General features: G+C 45.2%; 2 protein-coding genes across 4 annotated transcripts in view; one reads left to right on the top strand and one right to left on the bottom strand.

Moving 5' to 3' along the window:
- The first annotated feature begins 4,804 nt into the window (after window positions 1-4,804).
- LOC141216553 (perilipin-2-like) lies at window positions 4,805-13,506 on the top strand. 3 transcript variants are annotated; one of them, XM_073665711.1, is made up of 9 exons: window positions 4,805-4,935; window positions 5,031-5,076; window positions 5,991-6,186; window positions 7,412-7,494; window positions 7,576-7,828; window positions 8,288-8,472; window positions 9,027-9,158; window positions 9,230-9,520; window positions 12,610-13,506. In XM_073665711.1, the coding sequence occupies exons 2-9, from the start codon at window positions 5,047-5,049 to the stop codon at window positions 12,724-12,726; spliced, it is 1,287 nt and encodes a 428-aa protein (XP_073521812.1). In that variant the 5' UTR covers window positions 4,805-4,935; window positions 5,031-5,046; the 3' UTR covers window positions 12,727-13,506. The 3 variants fall into 3 exon arrangements, with proteins under 3 accessions (XP_073521812.1, XP_073521804.1, XP_073521822.1); XM_073665703.1 differs by having other exon boundaries at window positions 4,820-5,076; XM_073665721.1 differs by lacking the exon at window positions 12,610-13,506 and having other exon boundaries at window positions 4,820-5,076; window positions 9,230-9,886.
- A 3,326-nt stretch (window positions 13,507-16,832) lies between these two features.
- LOC141216916 (perilipin-2-like) overlaps window positions 16,833-20,496 on the bottom strand; it is a 119,377-nt gene continuing 115,713 nt past the window's right edge. Inside the window, exon 4 of the mRNA XM_073665733.1 lies at window positions 16,833-17,395. Within this exon, the coding sequence (XP_073521834.1) occupies window positions 17,385-17,395 (11 nt within the window). The 3' untranslated portion in view covers window positions 16,833-17,384. The remainder of the gene's footprint in view (window positions 17,396-20,496) is intronic.

Raw genomic sequence — 20,496 nt, 5'->3', positions numbered from 1 at the left:
AGCTATTGTGGGCTCATACTATATCTAGGGAGCTATGACGGGCTCATACTGTATCTAGGGAGCTATGTGTGGGGCTCATACTGTATCTAGGGAGCTATGTGTGGGGCACATACTGTATCTAGGGAGCTATGTGTGGGGCTCGTACTGTATCTAGGGAGCTATGTGGGGGCTCATACCGTATCTAGGGAGCTATGTGGGGGCTCATACTGTATCTAGGGAGCTATGTGCGGGCTCATACTGTATCTAGGGAGCTATGTGTGGGGCTCATACTGTATCTAGGGAGCTATGTGTGGGGCTCATACTGTATCTAGGGAGCTTTATGCGGGCTCATACTGTATCTAGGGAGATATGTATGGGGCTCATACTGTATCTAGGGAGCTATGTGGGGGCTCATACTGTATATAGGGAGTTATGTGCGGGCTCATACTGTATCTAGGGAGCTATGTGCGGTCTCACACTGTATCTAGGGAGCTATGTGCGGGCTCATACTCTATTTAGGGAGCTATGTGTGGGGCTCATACTGAATCTAGGGAGCTATGAGCGGGCTCATACTGTATTTAGGGAGCTATGTGTGGGGCTCATACTGTATCTAGGGAGCTATGTGTGGGGCTCATACTGTATCTAGGGAGCTTTATGCGGGCTCATACTGTATCTAGGGAGATATGTATGGGGCTCATACTGTATCTAGGGAGCTATGTGGGGGCTCATACTGTATATAGGGAGTTATGTGCGGGCTCATACTGTATCTAGGGAGCTATGTGCGGTCTCACACTGTATCTAGGGAGCTATGTGCGGGCTCATACTCTATTTAGGGAGCTATGTGTGGGGCTCATACTGAATCTAGGGAGCTATGAGCGGGCTCATACTGTATTTAGGGAGCTATGTGTGGGGCTCATACTGTATCTAGGGAGCTATGACGGGCTCATACTGTATCTAGGGAGCTATGTGTGGGGCTCATACTGTATCTAGGGAGCTATGTGTGGGGCACATACTGTATCTAGGGAGCTATGTGTGGGGCTCGTACTGTATCTAGGGAGCTATGTGGGGGCTCATACCGTATCTAGGGAGCTATGTGGGGGCTCATACTGTATCTAGGGAGCTATGTGCGGGCTCATACTGTATCTAGGGAGCTATGTGTGGGGCTCATACTGTATCTAGGGAGCTTTATGCGGGCTCATACTGTATCTAGGGAGATATGTATGGGGCTCATACTGTATCTAGGGAGCTATGTGGGGGCTCATACTGTATATAGGGAGTTATGTGCGGGCTCATACTGTATCTAGGGAACTATGTGCGGTCTCACACTGTATCTAGGGAGCTATGTGCGGGCTCATACTCTATTTAGGGAGCTATGTGTGGGGCTCATAGTGTATGTAGGGAGCTATGTGTGGGTTCATACTATATCTAGGGAGCTATGACGGGCTCATACTGTATCTAGGGAGCTATGTGTGGGGCTCATACTGTATATAGGGAGCTATGTGTGGGGCTCGTACTGTATCTAGGGAGCTATGTGGGGGCTCATACCGTATCTAGGGAGCTATATGGGGGCTCATACTGTATCTAGGGAGCTATGTGCGGGCTCATACTGTATCTAGGGAGCTATGTGTGGGGCTCATACTGTATCTAGGGAGCTATGTGTGGGGCTCATACTGTATCTCGGGAGCTTTGTGCGGGCTCATACTGTATCTAGGGAGATATGTATGGGGCTCATACTGTATCTAGGGAGCTATGTGGGGGCTCATACTGTATATAGGGAGTTATGTGCGGGCTCATACTGTATCTAGGGAGAGATGTGCGGTCTCACACTGTATCTAGGGAGCTATGTACGGGCTCATACTCTATTTAGGGAGCTATGTGTGGGGCTCATAGTGTATGTAGGGAGCTATGTGTGGGCTCATACTATATCTAGGGAGCTATGACGGGCTCATACTGTATCTAGGGAGCTATGTGTGGGGCTCATACTGTATCTAGGGAGAGATGTGCGGTCTCATACTGTATCTAGGGAGAGATGTGCGGTCTCACACTGTATCTAGGGAGCTATGTACGGGCTCATACTCTATTTAGGGAGCTATGTGTGGGGCTCATAGTGTATGTAGGGAGCTATGTGTGGGCTCATACTATATCTAGGGAGCTATGACGGGCTTATACTGTATCTAGGGAGCTATGTGTGGGGCTCATACTGTATATAGGGAGCTATGTGTGGGACTCATACCATATCTAGGGAGCTATGTGGGGGCTCATACTGTATCTAGGGAGCTATGTGCAGGCTCATACTGTATTTAGGGAGCTATGTGTGGGGCTCATACTGTATCTAGGGAGCTATGTGGGGGCTCATACTTTATCTAGGGAGCTATGTGCGGGCTCATACTGTATCTAGGGAGCTATGTGTGGGGCTCACTCTGAATCTAGGGAGCTATGAGCGGGCTCATACTGTATTTAGGGAGCTATGTGTGGGGCTCATACTGTATGTAGGGAGCTATGTGTGGGCTCATACTATATCTAGGGAGCTATGACGGGCTCATACTGTATCTAGGGAGCTATGTGTGGGGCTCATACTGTATCTAGGGAGCTATGTGTGGGGCACATACTGTATCTAGGGAGCTATGTGTGGGGCTCGTACTGTATCTAGGGAGCTATGTGGGGGCTCATACCTTATCTAGGAAGCTATGTGGGGGCTCATACTGTATCTAGGGAGCTATGTGCGGGCTCATACTGTATCTAGGGAGCTATGTGTGGGGCTCATACTGTATCTAGGGAGCTATGTGTGGGGCTCATACTGTATCTAGGGATCTTTATGCGGGCTCATACTGTATCTAGGGAGATATGTATGGGTCTCATACTGTATCTAGGGAGCTATGTGGGGGCTCATACTGTATATAGGGAGTTATGTGCGGGCTCATACTGTATCTAGGGAGCTATGTGCGGTCTCACACTGTATCTAGGGAGCTATGTGCGGGCTTATACTCTATTTAGGGAGCTATGTGTGGGGCTCATAGTGTATGTAGGGAGCTATGTGTGGGCTCATACTATATCTAGGGAGCTATGACGGGCTCATACTGTATCTAGGGAGCTATGTGTGGGGCTCATACTGTATATAGGGAGCTATGTGTGGGGCTCGTACTATATCTAGGGAGCTATGTGGGGGCTCATACCGTATCTAGGGAGCTATGTGGGGGCTCATACTGTATCTAGGGAGCTATGTGCGGGCTCATACTGTATCTAGGGAGCTATGTGTGGGGCTCATACTGTATCTAGTGAGCTATGTGTGGGGCTCATACTGTATCTAGGGAGCTTTGTGCGGGCTCATACTGTATCTAGGGGGATATGTATGGGGCTCATACTGTATCTAGGGAGCTATGTGCGGGCTCATACTGTATCTAGGGAGCTATGTGCGGTCTCACACTGTATCTAGGGAGCTATGTGCGGGCTCATACTCTATTTAGGGAGCTATGTGTGGGGCTCATAGTGTATGTAGGGAGCTATGTGCGGTCTCACACTGTATCTAGGGAGTTATGTGCGGGCTCATACTCTATTTAGGGAGCTATGTGTGGGGCTCATAGTGTATGTAGGGAGCTATGTGTGGGCTCATACTATATCTAGGGAGCTATGACGGGCTCATACTGTATCTAGGGAGCTATGTGTGGGGCTCATACTGTATATAGGGAGCTATGTGTGGGGCTCGTACTGTATCTAGGGATCTATGTGGGGGCTCATACTGTATCTAGGGAGCTATGTGCGGGCTCATACTGTATCTAGGGAGCTATGTGTGGGGCTCATACTGTATCTAGGGAGCTATGTGTGGGGCTCATACTGTATTTAGGGAGCTATGTGCGGTCTCACACTGTATCTAGGGAGTTATGTGCGGGCTCATACTCTATTTAGGGAGCTATGTGTGGGGCTCATACTGTATCTAGGGAGCTATGTGTGGGGCTCATACTGTATCTAGGGAGCTTTGTGCGGGCTCATACTGTATCTAGGGAGCTATGTGGGGGCTCATACTGTATCTAGGGAGCTATGTGTGGGGGCTCATACTGTATCTAGGGAGCTATGTGCGGGCTCATACTGTATATAGTGGGATGTCAGCATACTTAATTCTGCTCAATATTAAGTCATACAATTAATATATTTTTTTTATTATTTTGTTAATATTATTGATATTGAGCAGAATTAATTTCAGCCTATTGGTTCGGCCTCCACAAGAGTCACGGTCTCTCATGTGGCCCCTCAAGGAAATGAATCTCCCACTGCTGGTATATATAGCGCTATGTTATGTATAGGGCTGTGTACGTAATGGAAAAAATTTCCATCATTTTCCGTCTACAGATGTCGCCAAAGCATTTGTGTTAGTCACATGACCTATCACATGATCTATCAAAGGGGATCATGTGACATGTCACGTGATACATCGGGTACCTGTGGGGGGGGCACACCATCTAAACTGCCCGGGCCCTGGCTACTCTTAATCCACACCTGGCTGTCTGCCATGAGAATTTTCTGCTCACAGCTATCCAATGTGTATGGGGCTCTGATGCCCTGTGTGTGGGGAGAAGTGATATATATATATATATATATATATATATATATATATATATATATATATATATATATATAATACCAGGAGCAGAATCCACCGTGATTATCTGCACTGTGCGGAACAATAACGTTACCTCAGCCATAACACGGCCTGGTTACCGCTCTTACCACACAGCTGCTCTGTCACACCCTGCTGTGACCTCTGCACGCCGCGCACAGCCGCCCTCCGACCAGTCAGGAGAGCAGACTGCGTGACGTCACCAGTCAGCTGACTGCAGGGAACCCTCCCGGAGACAGCGTCTAGTCAGGTGGGCGTGGTTAGCCGCCTATAAGTGCGGAGGCGCCAGAGCAGCAGGCATTCCTCTCTTCTGTGCAGTTCGTGCTTCTTCCTGCAGAGGGCCTGTGAGTGCTGAGGTTCAGCTGGTGCCTGTGGTAGTTTGGCAGCAGGTGGTGGTCGTCTCTCCTCTTTGGTGGTGACTGTGCTTTGCTTTCTGTAGGTGTTTACTTAGCAACATGGCTGAGACGGTGGAGCAGCAGCAACAGGTAACAGCTACTCTTGTCTTGTCTTATGTCATGGATGATAGTGACGTGCAGTGATACTGAGGAGCTGCTGTCTTTACCGGGTGTATATAGGTATTACTGGGAATGGAGTGAGCTGTGCTGCCCCTACCACCCTGGTGTATGTGTGTCGGTATTACTGGTGACTGTAGTAAGAGCTCTGTAGTTTTTGAGCCTCTTCACTATTAGTCCTGCAGTTAAATGTCTCCTGTGTCTAAATACAGGGTTATGCTGTAGGGTTACAGCTATGGTATCACCATGTGCTTGGAGGAGACTGTGCCCCCTTGTCTTGTGGGAGATGCCTATTCATGCAGGCTTTTGGCACTCAGGTGTGGGGCTCTGCCATATTATGTGGGGGGAGACCAGGTGAGATAAAACAAAAAAAAAAAAAAAAAAACAAAAAAAAAAACCAAACACTACTTATAACTATTTTGTATAATCACAAACAGGCTGTTTTCAATTTCAACAGTGTGTGGGGTCTGGTCTTTTTCTAGGTGTCACTACTTGTACATTGTGTTTAATGTTTGCTTAAACGTTCCAAAGTTTTTAACTTTAACAGTTATACAGGCCAGGTTGTGTGGTGAGCTGCCAATTGCAGTCATACCAATACTTGGCATGGCTGTGATGGGGCTGTAAGTGCCCACAGCCTTAAAGGTTGTTGGCTGTGCTGCAGCCTCTTAACAAGCTCTGTTCGGTTGGCCAATCCAAACAGTAACAGGCTTTCATTCTATAATTCCATGTGAGGGGTTCAGCACCAGACCAGTGTATGTACCCTAACTTTCACTGTCCACTCATCCCTATTATTGAAGTGTGGTAGTTCTCAGAGTATCATAACTGGTACATTGGTGGTTGCTCAACTCTTCCGAGTATATTTCAGGGTTTTGTTTTCTCTTCCTTAGAATGTGGTGGTAAGGCTGATAAACCTCCCACTGGTGAGCTCCACATATGACCTGGTGTCCTCTGCCTATGTGACCACTAAAGACAACCATCCCTACCTGAAGTCCGTATGTGACGTTGCAGAGAAAAGTGTGAGGAGTATCACTTCTGTGGCCATCACTGGTGCCATGCCAATACTGCAGAAACTTGAGCCTCAAAGTAGGTTTAGCTTCTTGTGGTTTTTCACTTATGCAATCCTACACTACGTGGGTTTTTTTTTTTTTTTTTTCTCTCTCATATGCATATATTTAAGGCTAAAAAAAAAAAAAAAAAAAAAAAATACGGCCATTTGTATTTATTAAAAATGATAGCATATGTAGCCTTCGTTTTCTCATACACTTAACTTTGTTGCCTGATGGCCTGACTCTGCTAAGCAGGGGGGAAAATGTTACACACTCCATGGGCTGACTATTTCTATTATCTCTCAGCTGCCAGCAATATATCTAGACTAGATGGTGGCCCGATTCTAACGCATCGGGTATTCTAGAATATGTATGTGGCCGACCGGGCACAATCAGCAGTACGTTGTTTAAATTTGGTGCCAAAATTGCTGATTGGTCGCGGCCACCACCCGTGACCAATCACTGATATAGCCGCCAAATTTAAACACCGTTTTGCTGATTAGTCGCGGTTGCTGGCCGCGACTAATCAGCATACTGTGTTAGTGAGGACCGGAGAGCGTTGTTTAAATTTGGCGGCAATCTCGCTGATTGGTCGCAGTGGCCGGCCGCAACCAATCGGCGTCGTATTAGTGTGGGCCCGGGAGCGGCGCTGTTTGTGCGGCTCCGTATTAGCGAGGACCGGGGAGCAGCGCTGCCTGTGCAGCTCCTTCTCCCGGCTTCTCGCAGCAGATGAGCGGCTGCTCGCAGCAGAAGCATCCCGACCGGCGGCGCAGCTCCCCAGTCCTCCGTTCACACTTGCTGTCGGGAGATCAGCGGGCCAAGCCGCTGATCTTCCGACGTTAGCCGCATGGAGGTCAGCGGCGCCGGTTGGGATAGCTGTGCTGCTAGCGCCGCTCATCTCCCGGCTGCATCGCCGCTGACCTTCGTCCGCCAGATGAGCCGCTAACGGCCGCCATCTTTCTTCAGAAATCCCGTGGCGCTGATTGGCCGCTGCCGGAGCGATGTGGGATTTCCAAGACAGTCAGTCGATGACTGCCATTTGGGAAGGGGGAATTGGCCCCAATTACGTTTAGGTAAAGAACCTGGATCTTTCAACTTCTGACATGATACAGACTTTGTTTTAGATATGTTTTTCATTTCCCTCCTTGCATAGGAAGTGGCCAGAATGTCATAACAGTCCCAGTATTACTTAGAAGATCTCTGCTGACTTCTATATACAGACTACAATTGCATCAGATGTAACTTCTTCTTCCCCCTCACAGTTGCTCTGGCAAACACTATTGTCTGCATTGGACTGGACAAGATTGAAGAGAAGTTGCCTATTCTGTATCAGCCTCCTGAAAAGGTAAGCAGCTAAAATCATACAGAACCTTACATTTCCCTTCCCCCTACAGTTAGCTTACACAAGTGCCACCTTGTATGTTAGGTTGTGGCTAATGCCTCAGAAGCGGTTGTTGGTGCCAGAGATGCTGTAATCCATAGGATCACAGGAGTAGTGGATAAAACCAAGGGAGCTGTGCAGAATGGTGTGGAGATGACTAAGGATGTTGTAAATGGCAGCATTACCACTGTTCTGGGAAGCCGTGTAGTGAAGATCATGAGCAACCGTGTGGACTCTGCACTAACGAGGTCTGAATCTCTTCTGGAACAATACCTGCCACCCACAGATGAAGAGCTGGGTAAGGCCAAACCTAGCATATTGAAAGCTTTCAACTGAGTGGTTTCCCAGTATGCAGGCAACAGACAGGCTTGTGTAGCTTCAGTAAACTCTAGCCAAGGTCCCTTATCATATATTGGTCAGGGATCTCATTGACACCTATAATAAAAACTAAGGCAGTGGTTCCTGAAGTGACCTTCATTATTAGCCAGTGCTGAATATCTTGATCATACACTGTACCTAGCTCATTGGATAATGCACTTCAGCAAGATCTATTACTTCCCTATTCTACATTAAAACTACTGATAATGATCCCTCTAGTTTACACCACTAGGGAAGCTTTAATTAGAAGAAAAATGTATTTTCTACTGTCTAACCCTAGGGTGTGGCTTATGGTACACAAAGCATGTTTATATTTTCTGAGAATTTGTAGCCACTCAAGCTGTCAAATATTTGGGCATTAATAACTTCTTTATTATAGCTAAGGAAGCCACTGAAACAGAAGGTTTTGAGGTATCCAAAGATGGGCCTGGTTACTACGTGCGCCTGGGATCCCTATCTACGAAGGTCCGCAAGCGTGCTTATCAACAGACTTTGACCAGGATCAAGGATGCAAAATGCAGGAGTCAGGAGGCCATTGCTCAGCTCCAGAACACTGTTGACCTGGTTAGTAAATGTACTTGTCTTCATCTGTTACATTGACATTTTAAACATTCCATGGAAGTAACAAATCTTTGCAGTGCAATGTATAATTTTAATGGCTAGTTGTAAATGCTTCAATTCTCACTTTCTAGCTTAGATTCATTCGTTCAGACATGTCTAATTGTCTCTACCACCAGAAGACTCCATTTCTACAGGTTGTGTAGTACTGTAAATCAGCTTCTTCACTTCATGGGTTGTTTGTGGCCCCTCGCTTGTACAGGAGTAACAGCTTCTAGAAATTCCTTAAAATAAAAGATGCTATATGGGTTTAAAGGTTCTGTAATGGAAGTGAGCTCAATGTTTATAGCACCAAATGGGGTGTGTGTATAATATCACCTACTTCCGTTAAAACATGTACAAAGTACTTTGGCATTAAGCTTGTCATGAGGGAGATTCCCTTAAACATTGACCATGGAGCACCAGCCAAGCATGACTATTGAACAATGTTTCATATTCTGGACAACACATGCAGATGTAATGCATATAAACACCTGTCTGTTTTTTATTTGGTTTCAAAGATTGAATATGCAAGAAAAAACATGAATGGTGCAAACCAGAAGATCCATGATGCACAGGAGAAGATATATGCCAAGTGGGTGCAGTGGACAAACACAGGAGAAGATGCTGGTGGGGAAACTGAGGGTGCAGAGGTAATGACCTTCTCTCATAAGGCTTGGACATCCAATATACAGATGATTAACATGTCAATTTCTACTTGCAGCAAATTGAATCCCGCACACTGGCTATTGCCCGGAATCTCACTCAGAACCTGCAGACTACATGTCTGTCTCTGGTTTCCAGCGTTCAAGGCCTTCCACAGAACATTCAGAACAAGGTTCATGGTGCTAGTGCCATGGCTGCAGATGTCTACCAAAACTTCCGCTCTGCCTCTTCCTTCAGAGAAATGTCTGACAGCCTTTTAACCGCAACTAAGGACAAGTTCACAAAAATAAAGGATAGTATGGATGATGTTATGGACTACTTCATAAACAACACTCCACTAAATTGGCTGGTAGGTCCCTTTTATCCAAAACTGGCTAGTAGCCAGCATGGGGAGCAAGAACTTGATGGGGGAGACTCTGTCAAAGAGGAGTAAAAATAAATCCATTGAGAAAAGCACTTGATCACCTAAATGGGTGAGCACCACTACATAACTTGCCTTCAGGTTCCAACTCCTCCTTGTTTTCCACCTTAATCTGAGGTCCAGTAACTGGCAATATAGGCCATGTATCAGATGTGAAGGGAGTTGTTGCCTACATTGGACTTTGTCTTACTCTTGGACAGTTGCTTATCCTCACAAATCCTGGTATCACTAATGTATAAACCCCACTATGTACACTGTCTTGTGCACTTTTGTATTAATAAAATGCTGCATTGACTTGTCTGTGTGAAATGTGTACATTACTCAACCAAATGTAATATGTGACTTGCACTCCTTGTGGTTTGAATGCTTTCCTAAAACAGTGCTCCTATAGTAAGACAAATCCTCAATCTGTGGATGGTGCTACTTAGCAGCTTTCTATGCTCCGATGGCTTCTGGCAGCTTGTGTTACTGACGAGCACTAAATAGGGTAGGAGAAATGGAAAATCTGCATAGAGGAGCTTGGCTCTTTCAATCTTAAATTGGCTACAAGCTCCCATACAACAGCCAGTGTAGGTAAATCTGTGTATTATGGGTTTACCAGGCAACTAAATGGTCTTGGAGACTTAAATGCTTGCAAAACATCAGTGTTATGTGGACCAGCAGGGTGTTTGGGGCCCAGGCCTCCACTGAGCAGCAGCGCCTGTCAAACTTAAAGCATAGCTGTCACTGAGCTTATTTTTCACTTGCAATATCCCAATTGGGCCAGGATTTTTATTTCTCTCACTACCTCTAAACTCTAAAACATTTTAATTTCACTGCATGTCCACAAATGAAGATCTTGGCTTAAACACCAGTCAACAAGAGAGAATTTTATTTATATACCCTTATGTATAGCTTTAAGTAGTGTAGTCATTTCTATACTGTGCACTTCTGTTTAAAGTAAGCAGTCTATGGTGTTAATGGCCTTAAATACTGCTGGATCATCCAGACTCAACATTCATGTGATCTGCATTGACACAAGATTTTTGCAGAAAGAGGGCTGCCTGCTTCTCCGTAGAGATGCTTTATTACAGTCTTCGCTTTCCTGATTGCTCTATATTGCTTTCTTCAGTCCCAGTGCGCATGTGGCTGCTGGGTTTTATACTCTGGTATACATCAGCAGGTACATTCTTCCCTCCAATCCCACCAAAGATTCTGGTGGGGGTTCCTTCCCCTAATCCAGTTGTCACATTTGACAGCCTGTTACATAGACAATACACTGGAGGCTGTACCAGTTAATCAAGTGTAGTCAATGTTTTGTGTTGTAACATGGGTTAAGCAGCTTATTCATTGTATGAGCACTACATCAATCATCCTGTTCAATGGAAGCCTACTTTAAAGGGATTGCCAGCTCATAATTACTATTGAAATACTCATGTTCGGTGCCATGAAGTGTATGCTACTGGTTTAAGGGTGGGGGTAACTTGCAGATATTCCCTTTAGCTAAAAGAGTAGGCCACAATCCACTGTTTCACAGCAGCTTCATCAGGGACTGGGGCATTAGTGTGACTGGTGTTTTGCTTTGCCACACCTCCTATAAATGGACCAGGCTGGATCACTGACCTGCTTGAAGCACATTAATTATATCGCTGTTGTTGCCAGGGAACATATCCATCCAGACTGTACACCTACTTAGTAGATGTGCTGGAAAGTGGCCACACACATGGTTACACTCGGTGATTACTTAAATTGTAAGGAGTGTCCGTAGTCTGAACCCAATTTGTCAGTCTGAATTAAAGGGACTTTATCAGCACAGAACTACTGTTCAAACCAAGTACAGGTGCTCAGTGCATCAGTGTGGCTAAATCTTTATATATCCACTGCTTATTTTCCCATCTATCGCAACCCTTCTTTTGCTCTATGAAGCCAGAGCTGTCAACCTTGAGGGGCAGGGGCTGTTAAAGGGGATATCTGGGATGTAAAGGGTGTTTTTTTTTGTTAACCCCACAAACAGAAGTTAAAATTTAATCAATGGCTGTGTCTGACCGTGTACGGGACAGTTTGATTATACCACATCTGGGCAGGGGATGAAGCGAGAATATGCTGGGAATTGGAGCTGATTCTTTATTTGAAGTAAAACATTGTCTAAAAACAGGCAGAGAAATGTTTTACCTCACAAAGAATCAGCTGCAGTTCTGTGCGGTAATGTCTGTATATTCTCTTTTTTGCCTTCTCCCTTGCCCAGGCGCTGTGGTATGATCAGAGAGCCATTAGGGAAACCCCCTCCCCCACCCCCTTTTAATAATGCAGCTCCCCCTTCCCCAGGTAAATCCTACTTGCCTGTTGTGCCCAGCACCAGTCTTGCCTGGCACAGAGCAGTCACAGACCACTCCTGACTGATTCACCTATCTCTGCTGATATCATCTCAACAGTGGCAGCCTCTTATCCGCCCTGTCGGCAGGACATGTCTTTCGTCATCCTGACAGTCAGCTCCCCCAGTTAAGCAGGGGCAATCAAGCTGTTAATCAGAATGACATCAGTCCCACCCTATCAACGAAGTGGAGAAGAAGCTGCTGCTTGGTCAATGTGACGGCAGCGGAATCGCTGGCACATGTGCTCTGTGCTGGTGAAGCTGGGCACAACAGCTATGTAGGTAGCAGCTACCTGCTTGTTAGTTCTTGAGCCACTTTTGTGCGCTGGTACTTTGTTTGGAAAGTCATTCTGTGTGGACAGTCCCTTCAAGTTGCTTTTCTCTGACCATGATGGAAATACTGATCCAGACTCTGGTAATGGAAACAGAGTTAACCCTTTTTAATGGGCAGTTGTGAATGCACAGTGGATGCTGTAAGTTTGTGGGTATTTGAGCTTGATACATTTTTAATTGTGTATTGGGTAACCCCTTTTATGTACCTATTCATGGTTCTTCCTTTTTACTATACACAGGTCTATAAACTGTAATCTTGGTTGTAGGTATGGGATTGTCATTCCTTCTGCTGGATGTGTCTGTCAAAAGTAAAGACAACTTTGTCTTTTTCTAGGTACCTGACTTCAGCATCAACGACTTTGCTTCAGAAACTGATGACAACCCTGATGTGGTTGAAGAGGAAATGCAAGATTTCTCCCAAGCTAATGGCTGTGTAATAAACCGAGAATAAATTAAAATACATTTTCCTTTGCAAACTGCTTTGCCCTATTGCTGACACTGGAAGCGGTCATATAAAAGTAGTGCTGAAATGACCCCTATAAACTTGAAATTGCCTGAAACTATAATCAAAATGCTTTATAAGAACTTTGGTGTAGGTCAGAACTGAACGTGATTTTCTCTAAAATATATTGTATGGGGCGATTTGTCTACCTCAGCAGGATGTTGCCTTAACAGTGAGTAACCACACTGATAAAACAAAGCTGTAAGACATTAAAGGGAATCTGTCAGCAGGATTTTGCTATGTAATCTGAAGACCTCATGAGGTAGGGGTTAAAGCACAGATTTCAGGGATGCACCACTTATCAAGCTCAGGTTTTGTTTGCTTACAATGATTGTTTTAGCACCAGTAGCTTATTATTGCTGTGACTAGCTGGTCTTGTGAGTCCCTCCTGTGATAAGCATCTCACTGTCTATGGACACTGTATATGCAGAGCCTGGTGTGGGCAGGGAAAGCTATTCCGCTCTGCTTCATTGCTAAATCTAAAAACTCTGTGTGAAAGTGACTGCGCCCAGTAATCTAAGTGATACATCGTTAGATTCAGTGTCTTTGCCTACATCACGCTGCTCTCAGATGAGGTAGCAAAAACCTGCTGACAGATTCCTTTTAAGGCCCTAAGAACATATAAGGCTCTGACATGATGACAGTTTGCCTTGTTGGTCCTGTTTTGCTTATCTGCTTTACACTTGCAATTGGTGTTTAAACATTGTATATTAAAGAAATCACAGCAAAGTTGAGAACTGTTAAGTTTTTTTTTTAAATTATATAAATGTGACATTTGAAAAATACGACACATAGCCTTTAATTGACTATAGCTTTGGATCAATTGTGATGGTAGAGTACAACATTATATGTTTAATTATTCAGTATTGCATTAACCCTTTCCTGACATGTAATGTATATTTACACCCTATATTAAGGTCCGTTGTATGTATGTCATGCAAACTGTTTTATGTCATTGGGTTCAACTGTATGTGCTTAGGTACTGAGCCCAAGCTATAGAGGACGTGGCGCTAATAGCAGCGACTTGAGGTCAGATCATTACTGTTCATCCATTTAAATGCTGCTGTCAATCTATGACAACAGCACTTACATTCTGGTCTATATTGGTGTGTTTGTAGAATATGACCGCTGAAAATAATTATCTGGGCTAATCTGTTATTTATGTGAAAATCAAGTTATCACAATTAGTTCATAGATAATATTGTGGCTTTACTAAAAACAAAAAATTAAATATAAGTTGATAATGTAAGAAAAGTACTTACTATTGACTACATAAAGTGAAATGGAACCTGACAGTTGATTTCTGCTACCCAAACCAAGTTTTATTCTGAAACGCTGCAAAGTTTCAGAGAAACTATACACTTAAAGGGAACATGACAGGTCACCCATGCCCTTCAATGCATCGAAGGCGCGCTCCGCATGTCCCAAGGTGAGCGAGACGTCGTCTTCACTCCTGGACATGCGCAGTGCGCCTCTGAAGCTGGGAGGTCTACACCCAGCTTCAGAGGCACAATGACGTGAGCGAAAGAGCCGCACACGCATGCACGAAGTTAGCAGATTCATGCTGGCTCTTGCAAATTATGTTATATGCTCACAAGGGCCTGATAACATGTTGTGAGGGTTGACTAGTCTGGGGAAAACAATGGTCCATCGACTAGTTAAAGGGCTAATTAGCATATAATAAATTAAGTTTATAAAGACTGTTTTAAACGTGTTTAGGTGCTAAACACTATAAAGGGCTGGTTAGGCAGGGAATTTAACAACAAATAGACAAATGCTGGTGGGTTGGAGGGCATGGGAGACCTGTCAGGTTCCCTTTAACACCTTGTCAAGAATAACAACGGGGGTCATGCAGATCTCACCACTGTTACCACTTTGTCGCAAATGACCGCAGCGATCACGCTGATCTCACCGCTGCCACCAATTTTTAGGGAACGCAACTCTGCTTCCTCAAATCGTCAGAATAGCTACGCAATTGGCTGATGAGTGATGGACGAAGCCGCACCTGCTTCCACTACTAGGCCAGTTATTAGGGTATGTTCACACGGTGCAGATTTGCTGCGTTTTTATGCTGCGTCAAAACTGCAGCGGCCAGATGTTACAGCATAGTGGATGGGATTTCTAGACTATGCTTTTTTGTGCACCTGCGGAAACTGACATGAGGTGCGTTTTTCAGATCCGCAGCATGTATATTTCTCTTGCGGAAACGCATGCGGATTTTCCCCGTAGACTTGCATTAAATGATGATCAATAAAGTTTGTTTAAAAAAAAAAACTCATTTTAACTCTAATTTCAAAACCGCATGAAAAAAACGCATGCGGCAAAACCGCATGTAAAAACTGCAAGTAACCTAATTTTCATATTAGGTGCGGAAATGGCGCAAAAATTCTGCAGCGTCAAAACCGCAGCAAATCCGCACCGTGTGCACATACCCTTAGAGAACTCATAGTGAGCGTATGGTATATACACCTCCGTTTCCAAAGCGTGGAATAGATATACACTGCTCAAAAAAATAAAGGGAACACTAAATTACCACATCCTAAATATCACTGAATGAAATATTCCAGTTGCAAATCTTTATACATTACATAGCGGAATGCGTGAAATAACACATAAAAATGATCAATTTAAATCAAAATTAATATCCCATGGAGGTCTGGAATTGTAATGATACTCAAAATCAAAGTGGAAATTCAAATTACAGGCTGATCCAATGTCAGTGGAAATGTCTCAAGACAAGGAAATGATGCTCAGGTGTGTGTGTGTGTGTGTGTGTGTGTGTGTGTGTGTGTGTGTGTGTGTGTGTGTGTGTGTGTGTGTGTGTGTCTCCTCCACGTGCCTGTATGACCTCCCTATAACGCCTGGGCATGCTCCTGACGAGGCGGCGGATGTTCTCCTGGGGGATCTCCTCCCAGACCTGGACTAAAGCATCAGTCAACTCCTAGACAGCCTGTAGTGCAATATGGCATGTGGATGGAACGAGACATGATATCCTAGATGTCTCTCATTGGATTCAGGACTCGGGAATGGGCAGGCCAGTCCAAAGCATCAATGCCTTCATCATGCAGGAACTGCTGACACACTTCAGCCACATGAGGCCTAGCATTGTCATGCATCAGAAGGAACTCAGGGCCCACTACACCTGCATATGGTCTCACAATGGGTCTGAGGATCTCATCCCGGTATCCAATGGCAGTCAGGGTATCTGTTGCTAGCACATGGAGGGCTGTGCGGCCCTCCAAAGAAAGTCCTCACCACACCATGAGGCTGCGTGCCCACTATGCGTTTATCGTGGGCACATAGCCTTATTGACCCACTGCCAAACCGGTCATGTTGGAAGATGTTGCAGGCAGCAGAATGTTCTCCATGGCGTCTCTAGACTCTGTCACCTCTGACACATGCTCAGTGTGAACTTGCTCTCATCCGTGAAGAGCACAGGGCGCCAATGTCGAATCTGCCAAACATGGGGTTTCTGGTAAATGCCAATCGCCCTGCATTGTGTTGTGCTGCAAGCACATCAGCCCCTTGTGGAGGTCAAGCCCTCATACCACCCTCATAGAGTCTGTTTCTGACAGTTTGAGCAGACACATGGATGTTAGTGGCCTGCTGGAAGTCATTTTGCAGGGCTGTGGCACTGCTCCTCCTTGCACAAAGGAGGAGGTAGCGGTCCTGCTGCTGGGTTATTGCCCTGCTACGTCTGCCTCCACGTCTCCTGGTGTACTGGCCTGTCTCCTGGTATCTGCTCCATACTCTGGACACTGTGCTGACAGACACAGCTACCCTTCTTGCCACAGCTCGCATTGATGTGCCATCCTGGATAAGTTGCACTACCTGAGCAACTCCTGTGGTTTGTACTGCAGACACCGCCTCTTGCTACTGTACCTCTAGGGGTGAGAGCAATGACAAAATGCAAAAGTGACAAAATGCAAAAGTGACTGTGAAGACCCAGGGTCTTCCGTGGGCATAAAGCTACTCAGATAACACAAGGCGAGGGTAAAACAGCGTGGCAATACTTTATTGAACTACAAAGTGAACAATAAACACACAGAACAGTCCCAGCAAATACCTAAGATGGTACAACATTACACAGTCTCACCTTTCCTTCTCCGCCCGCCTGGGATAGAACAACTGTGACTTTGGAAACATCCAGGGCTAACTACCTCAACCAGTGGCCCCCCGCTTCTGGCGGGCCCTCACAGAGAGGAGGTAGCGGCAAGCTTAGGAAGCTAGCAGTCAATAGAGGTACAAGGCCAGAAGACCCGAGGGTCCCAACCTGGCCTCTCTGAGAGTTTCCATGGTGCCAGATGACTGGTGGGTCCCAATCTGGCTCCTCCGAATGTCTCCGTGGGTTGCAGGTGACCGATAGGTCCCTCCTGGCAACCTGAAACAACATATCTATGGGGCCAGGTGAGTTCTCCGTCCCAACCTGGTTTCCCCAAAATGTATTCATGTCTTTCTGATGGTTAATGGAGCAGATCCGTATCTTTCCAGTCAGGGCCGTACCCTTAGGTAATCCATCTGCTGTCCTGAAGGATGTCTCTCATTCTCCTTGTAAAGTCTTTCAGATGCTCCTTGATTCTGCTTGCAGCACTACAGACATCCCTGTTTCAAAGTCTCTCTGCAACAGAAGCACATGTCCTTTTTAAGTACACATCCACAAGTCAAGGGTCATTAGTCACAGGTAAGAGGTAAAGGTGTAGGGCTCACCTATCATTGTTTGAGCTAATCTATTTACATAGTTGGCATCACAGGGGCTATTGTAAATAAACCTCAAGCTGGCTTTTAGTACAAACGGAAGTGTGTGACTTGTTTTTCAGCGACTTGGATTCAGGGAGTTTGGAAGGGAGGAATTTGGACTAAATTGCTGCCTGTATTTTATTAATTCTTTACATTTCTTTTTACTTAACATTTCTGTCTAGTGCAATCCCCATTAGGAAATGAGCTCCATTATTGACAATGCTATCCAGTGTACATCTTGCCACATGTATGCAATCCTTGAACAGCCAGTCGTGGATGCATACTGCTGTGCGAGATGTGTGCACGTTGTGAGTTTGGAAGCCCAGGTACTGGATCTAAATGAGCAGCTGGCAACACTGAGATCCATTGACAATATGGATAGGAATCTGCTGCTCACTGAGGCAGATGTGGGGGAGGGTGGTAGTAGGGAGCTGCAGGATAGTGAGGCAGCTAGCTGGGTGACAGTTAGAAGGGGGGGGGGGTAGAAGGAAGAGTGCCAAGGAGGCTAGCCCTGATCTGGCACACCCCAATAACTTTGCAAAGTTGGCAGGTGAGGGTGGTGTCGGTACAGGGGTAGCACTGCTGCAGCAAGGCATGTCCTCTGAAAGCCGGAGGAGTGTCAGCTCCAGTAAGGGGGAAATAGGAGAGCAGGGCAGGCCAGGCAGGTGCTGGTAGTGGGGGACTCAATTATTAGGGGAACAGATAGGGCAATCTGTCACAAAGACAGGGATCGTCGAACAGTGCTGCCTACCTGGCGCTCGAGTCCGGCACATTGCTGATCGGGTTGACAGATTACTGGGAGGGGCTGGTGAGGACCCAGCGGTCATGGTACACATTGGCACAAATTACAAAGTTAGAGGTAGGTGGAAGGTCCTTAAAGAGGATTTCAGGGAATTAGGCTGCAAGCTTAAAGCAAGGACCTCTAAGGTGGTATTCTCTGAAATACTGCCTGTACCACGTGCCACGCCAGAGAGGCAATGGGAGATTAGGGAGATAAATAAGTGGCTCAGGAATTGGTGTAGGAAGGAGGGGTTTGGGTTCCTGGAGAACAGGGCCGACTTCTCAGTTGGCTACAGGTTCTACGCTAGGGACGGGCTGCACCTCAATGGGGAGGGTGCAGCTGTGCTGGGGGAGAAAATGGCTAGAAGGTTGGAGGAGTGTTTAAACTAGGGATTGGGGGGGAGGGTATTCATTTTATAGGTGGGGAAGATAGTGCAGATAGTGACCTGGGCACAAATAAAGAAATTGGGGGTGGGGTTAGAACAGTCAATATAGTAAGAAGGAATAGAGGTACAGGGAGATACATAAAATGCATGTACACTAATGCCAGAAGCCTCACCAACAAAATGGAGGAATTAGAATTAACTTTGTTGGAAAATAATTATGACATGGTGGGGATATCTGAGAATTGGCAGGACGAGAGCCATGACTGGGCAGTTAATTTACAGGGCTATAGTCTGTTCAGAAATGACCATACAAACAAGCGAGGGGGGGAGGATGTTTATATGTAAAATCATCCTTAAAACCCATCTTGCGTGAGAATATATGTGAATCTAATGAAAATGTAGGGTCCCTGTGGGTGGAGATAAGGGGAGGGGGAAAAAATAATAAATTACTGATAGGGGTTTGTTATAAGTCTCCAAAAATAATGGAAGCAGCGTAGAATATTCTCATAAAGCAAATAGATGAAGCAGCGACTCAAGGAGAAGTCATTATTATGGGGGACTTTAACTACCCTAAAATACATTGGGGAACAGAAACCGGTAGTTCCAGCAAAGGTAATAGGTTTTTGACAACTATGAGAGACAATTACCTTTCACAACTTTTTGAGGACCCAACAAGAAGGGGGGCACTGCTAGACCTAATATTAACCAACAGGCCAGACCGCATATCAAATATACGAATTGGGGGTCACTTTGGTAATAGTGATCACAAAATAATAAGTTTTTATGTAAACTTTAATAAGATGTGTAGTAGAGACATAAAACTACACAAAGCAAATGGGAAACATTTATTAGCATCCTGAATAGGACCTGTGCACAATATATACCCTATGGGAATAAACATGCTAGAAAAAGGAGGAAACCACTATGGCTAAATAGAGCTGTAAGGGGTGCAATAAGTGACAAAAAAGAAAGCATTTAGAGAACTAAAGCAAGTACGTAGTGATGAGGCAATAAATACAGAAAATTAAATAAATTCTGTAAAAACCAAATCAAGGCAGCAAAGATTGAGACAGAGAGACTCATTGCCAGAAAAAGTAAAAATAATCCCCAAATATTCTTTAACTACATAAATAGTAAAAAACGATAGTGTTGGCCCCCTTAAAGATAGTCTGTGTGAAATGGTGGAGGAGGATGAGGAAAAAGCCAATATGCTAAATGATTTTTTTTCAGTATTTACACAAGAAAATTGCATGACAGAAAACTTGATCAGTGATGACAAAATTTCTCCATTAAATGTCACTTTAGGAGGAAGTACGGCGGCGTCTAAAAATCACTAAAGTTGACAAATCCCTGGGCCCGGATGGGATACACCCGCGAGTACTGCAGGAATTAAGTAAAGTCATAGCTAGACCATTATTTTTAATCTTTAAAGATTCCATAATAACAGGGTCTGTACCACAGGACTGGTGTATAGCAAATGTGGTGCCAATATTCAAAAAGGGGACAAAAACCGAACTTGGAAATTACAAGCCTGTAAGCTTAACCTCTACTGTGGGTAAAATCCTGGAGGGTTTTCTAAGAGATGCTATACTAGAGTATCTGAAGAAGAATAACCTCATGACCCAATATCAACATGGGTTTACGAGGGACCGTTCCTGTCAAACTAATCTGATCAGCTTTTATGAAGATGTAAGTACCAGACTGGACCAAGGAAAAGCAGTGGATGTGGTGTATATGGACTTTTCAAAAGCTTTTGATACGGTTCCACACAAAAGGTTGATACATAAAATGAGAACAATGGGGATAGGGGAAAATA

The sequence above is a fragment of the Phyllobates terribilis genome, unplaced genomic scaffold (genome assembly GCF_046119375.1).
Source record: "Phyllobates terribilis strain yellow unplaced genomic scaffold, ASM4611937v1 Scaffold_1__5_contigs__length_1240528914, whole genome shotgun sequence".
NCBI classification, from domain to species: Eukaryota; Metazoa; Chordata; class Amphibia; order Anura; family Dendrobatidae; genus Phyllobates; species Phyllobates terribilis.
The sequence above is the reverse complement of the archived record's forward strand: the minus strand, read 5'-3'. Positions and strand labels throughout refer to the sequence as shown.

Bases quoted from the DNA above. Each gene is read 5' to 3' on its own strand.
- LOC141216553 (XM_073665711.1), top strand. From the start codon at position 5,047: ATGGCTGAGACGGTGGAGCAGCAGCAACAG. The intron at 7,829-8,287 runs GTAAGGCCAAAC...TCTTTATTATAG, and splicing joins ACCCACAGATGAAGAGCTGG to CTAAGGAAGCCACTGAAACA. The intron at 9,159-9,229 runs GTAATGACCTTC...TTCTACTTGCAG, and splicing joins GGGAAACTGAGGGTGCAGAG to CAAATTGAATCCCGCACACT.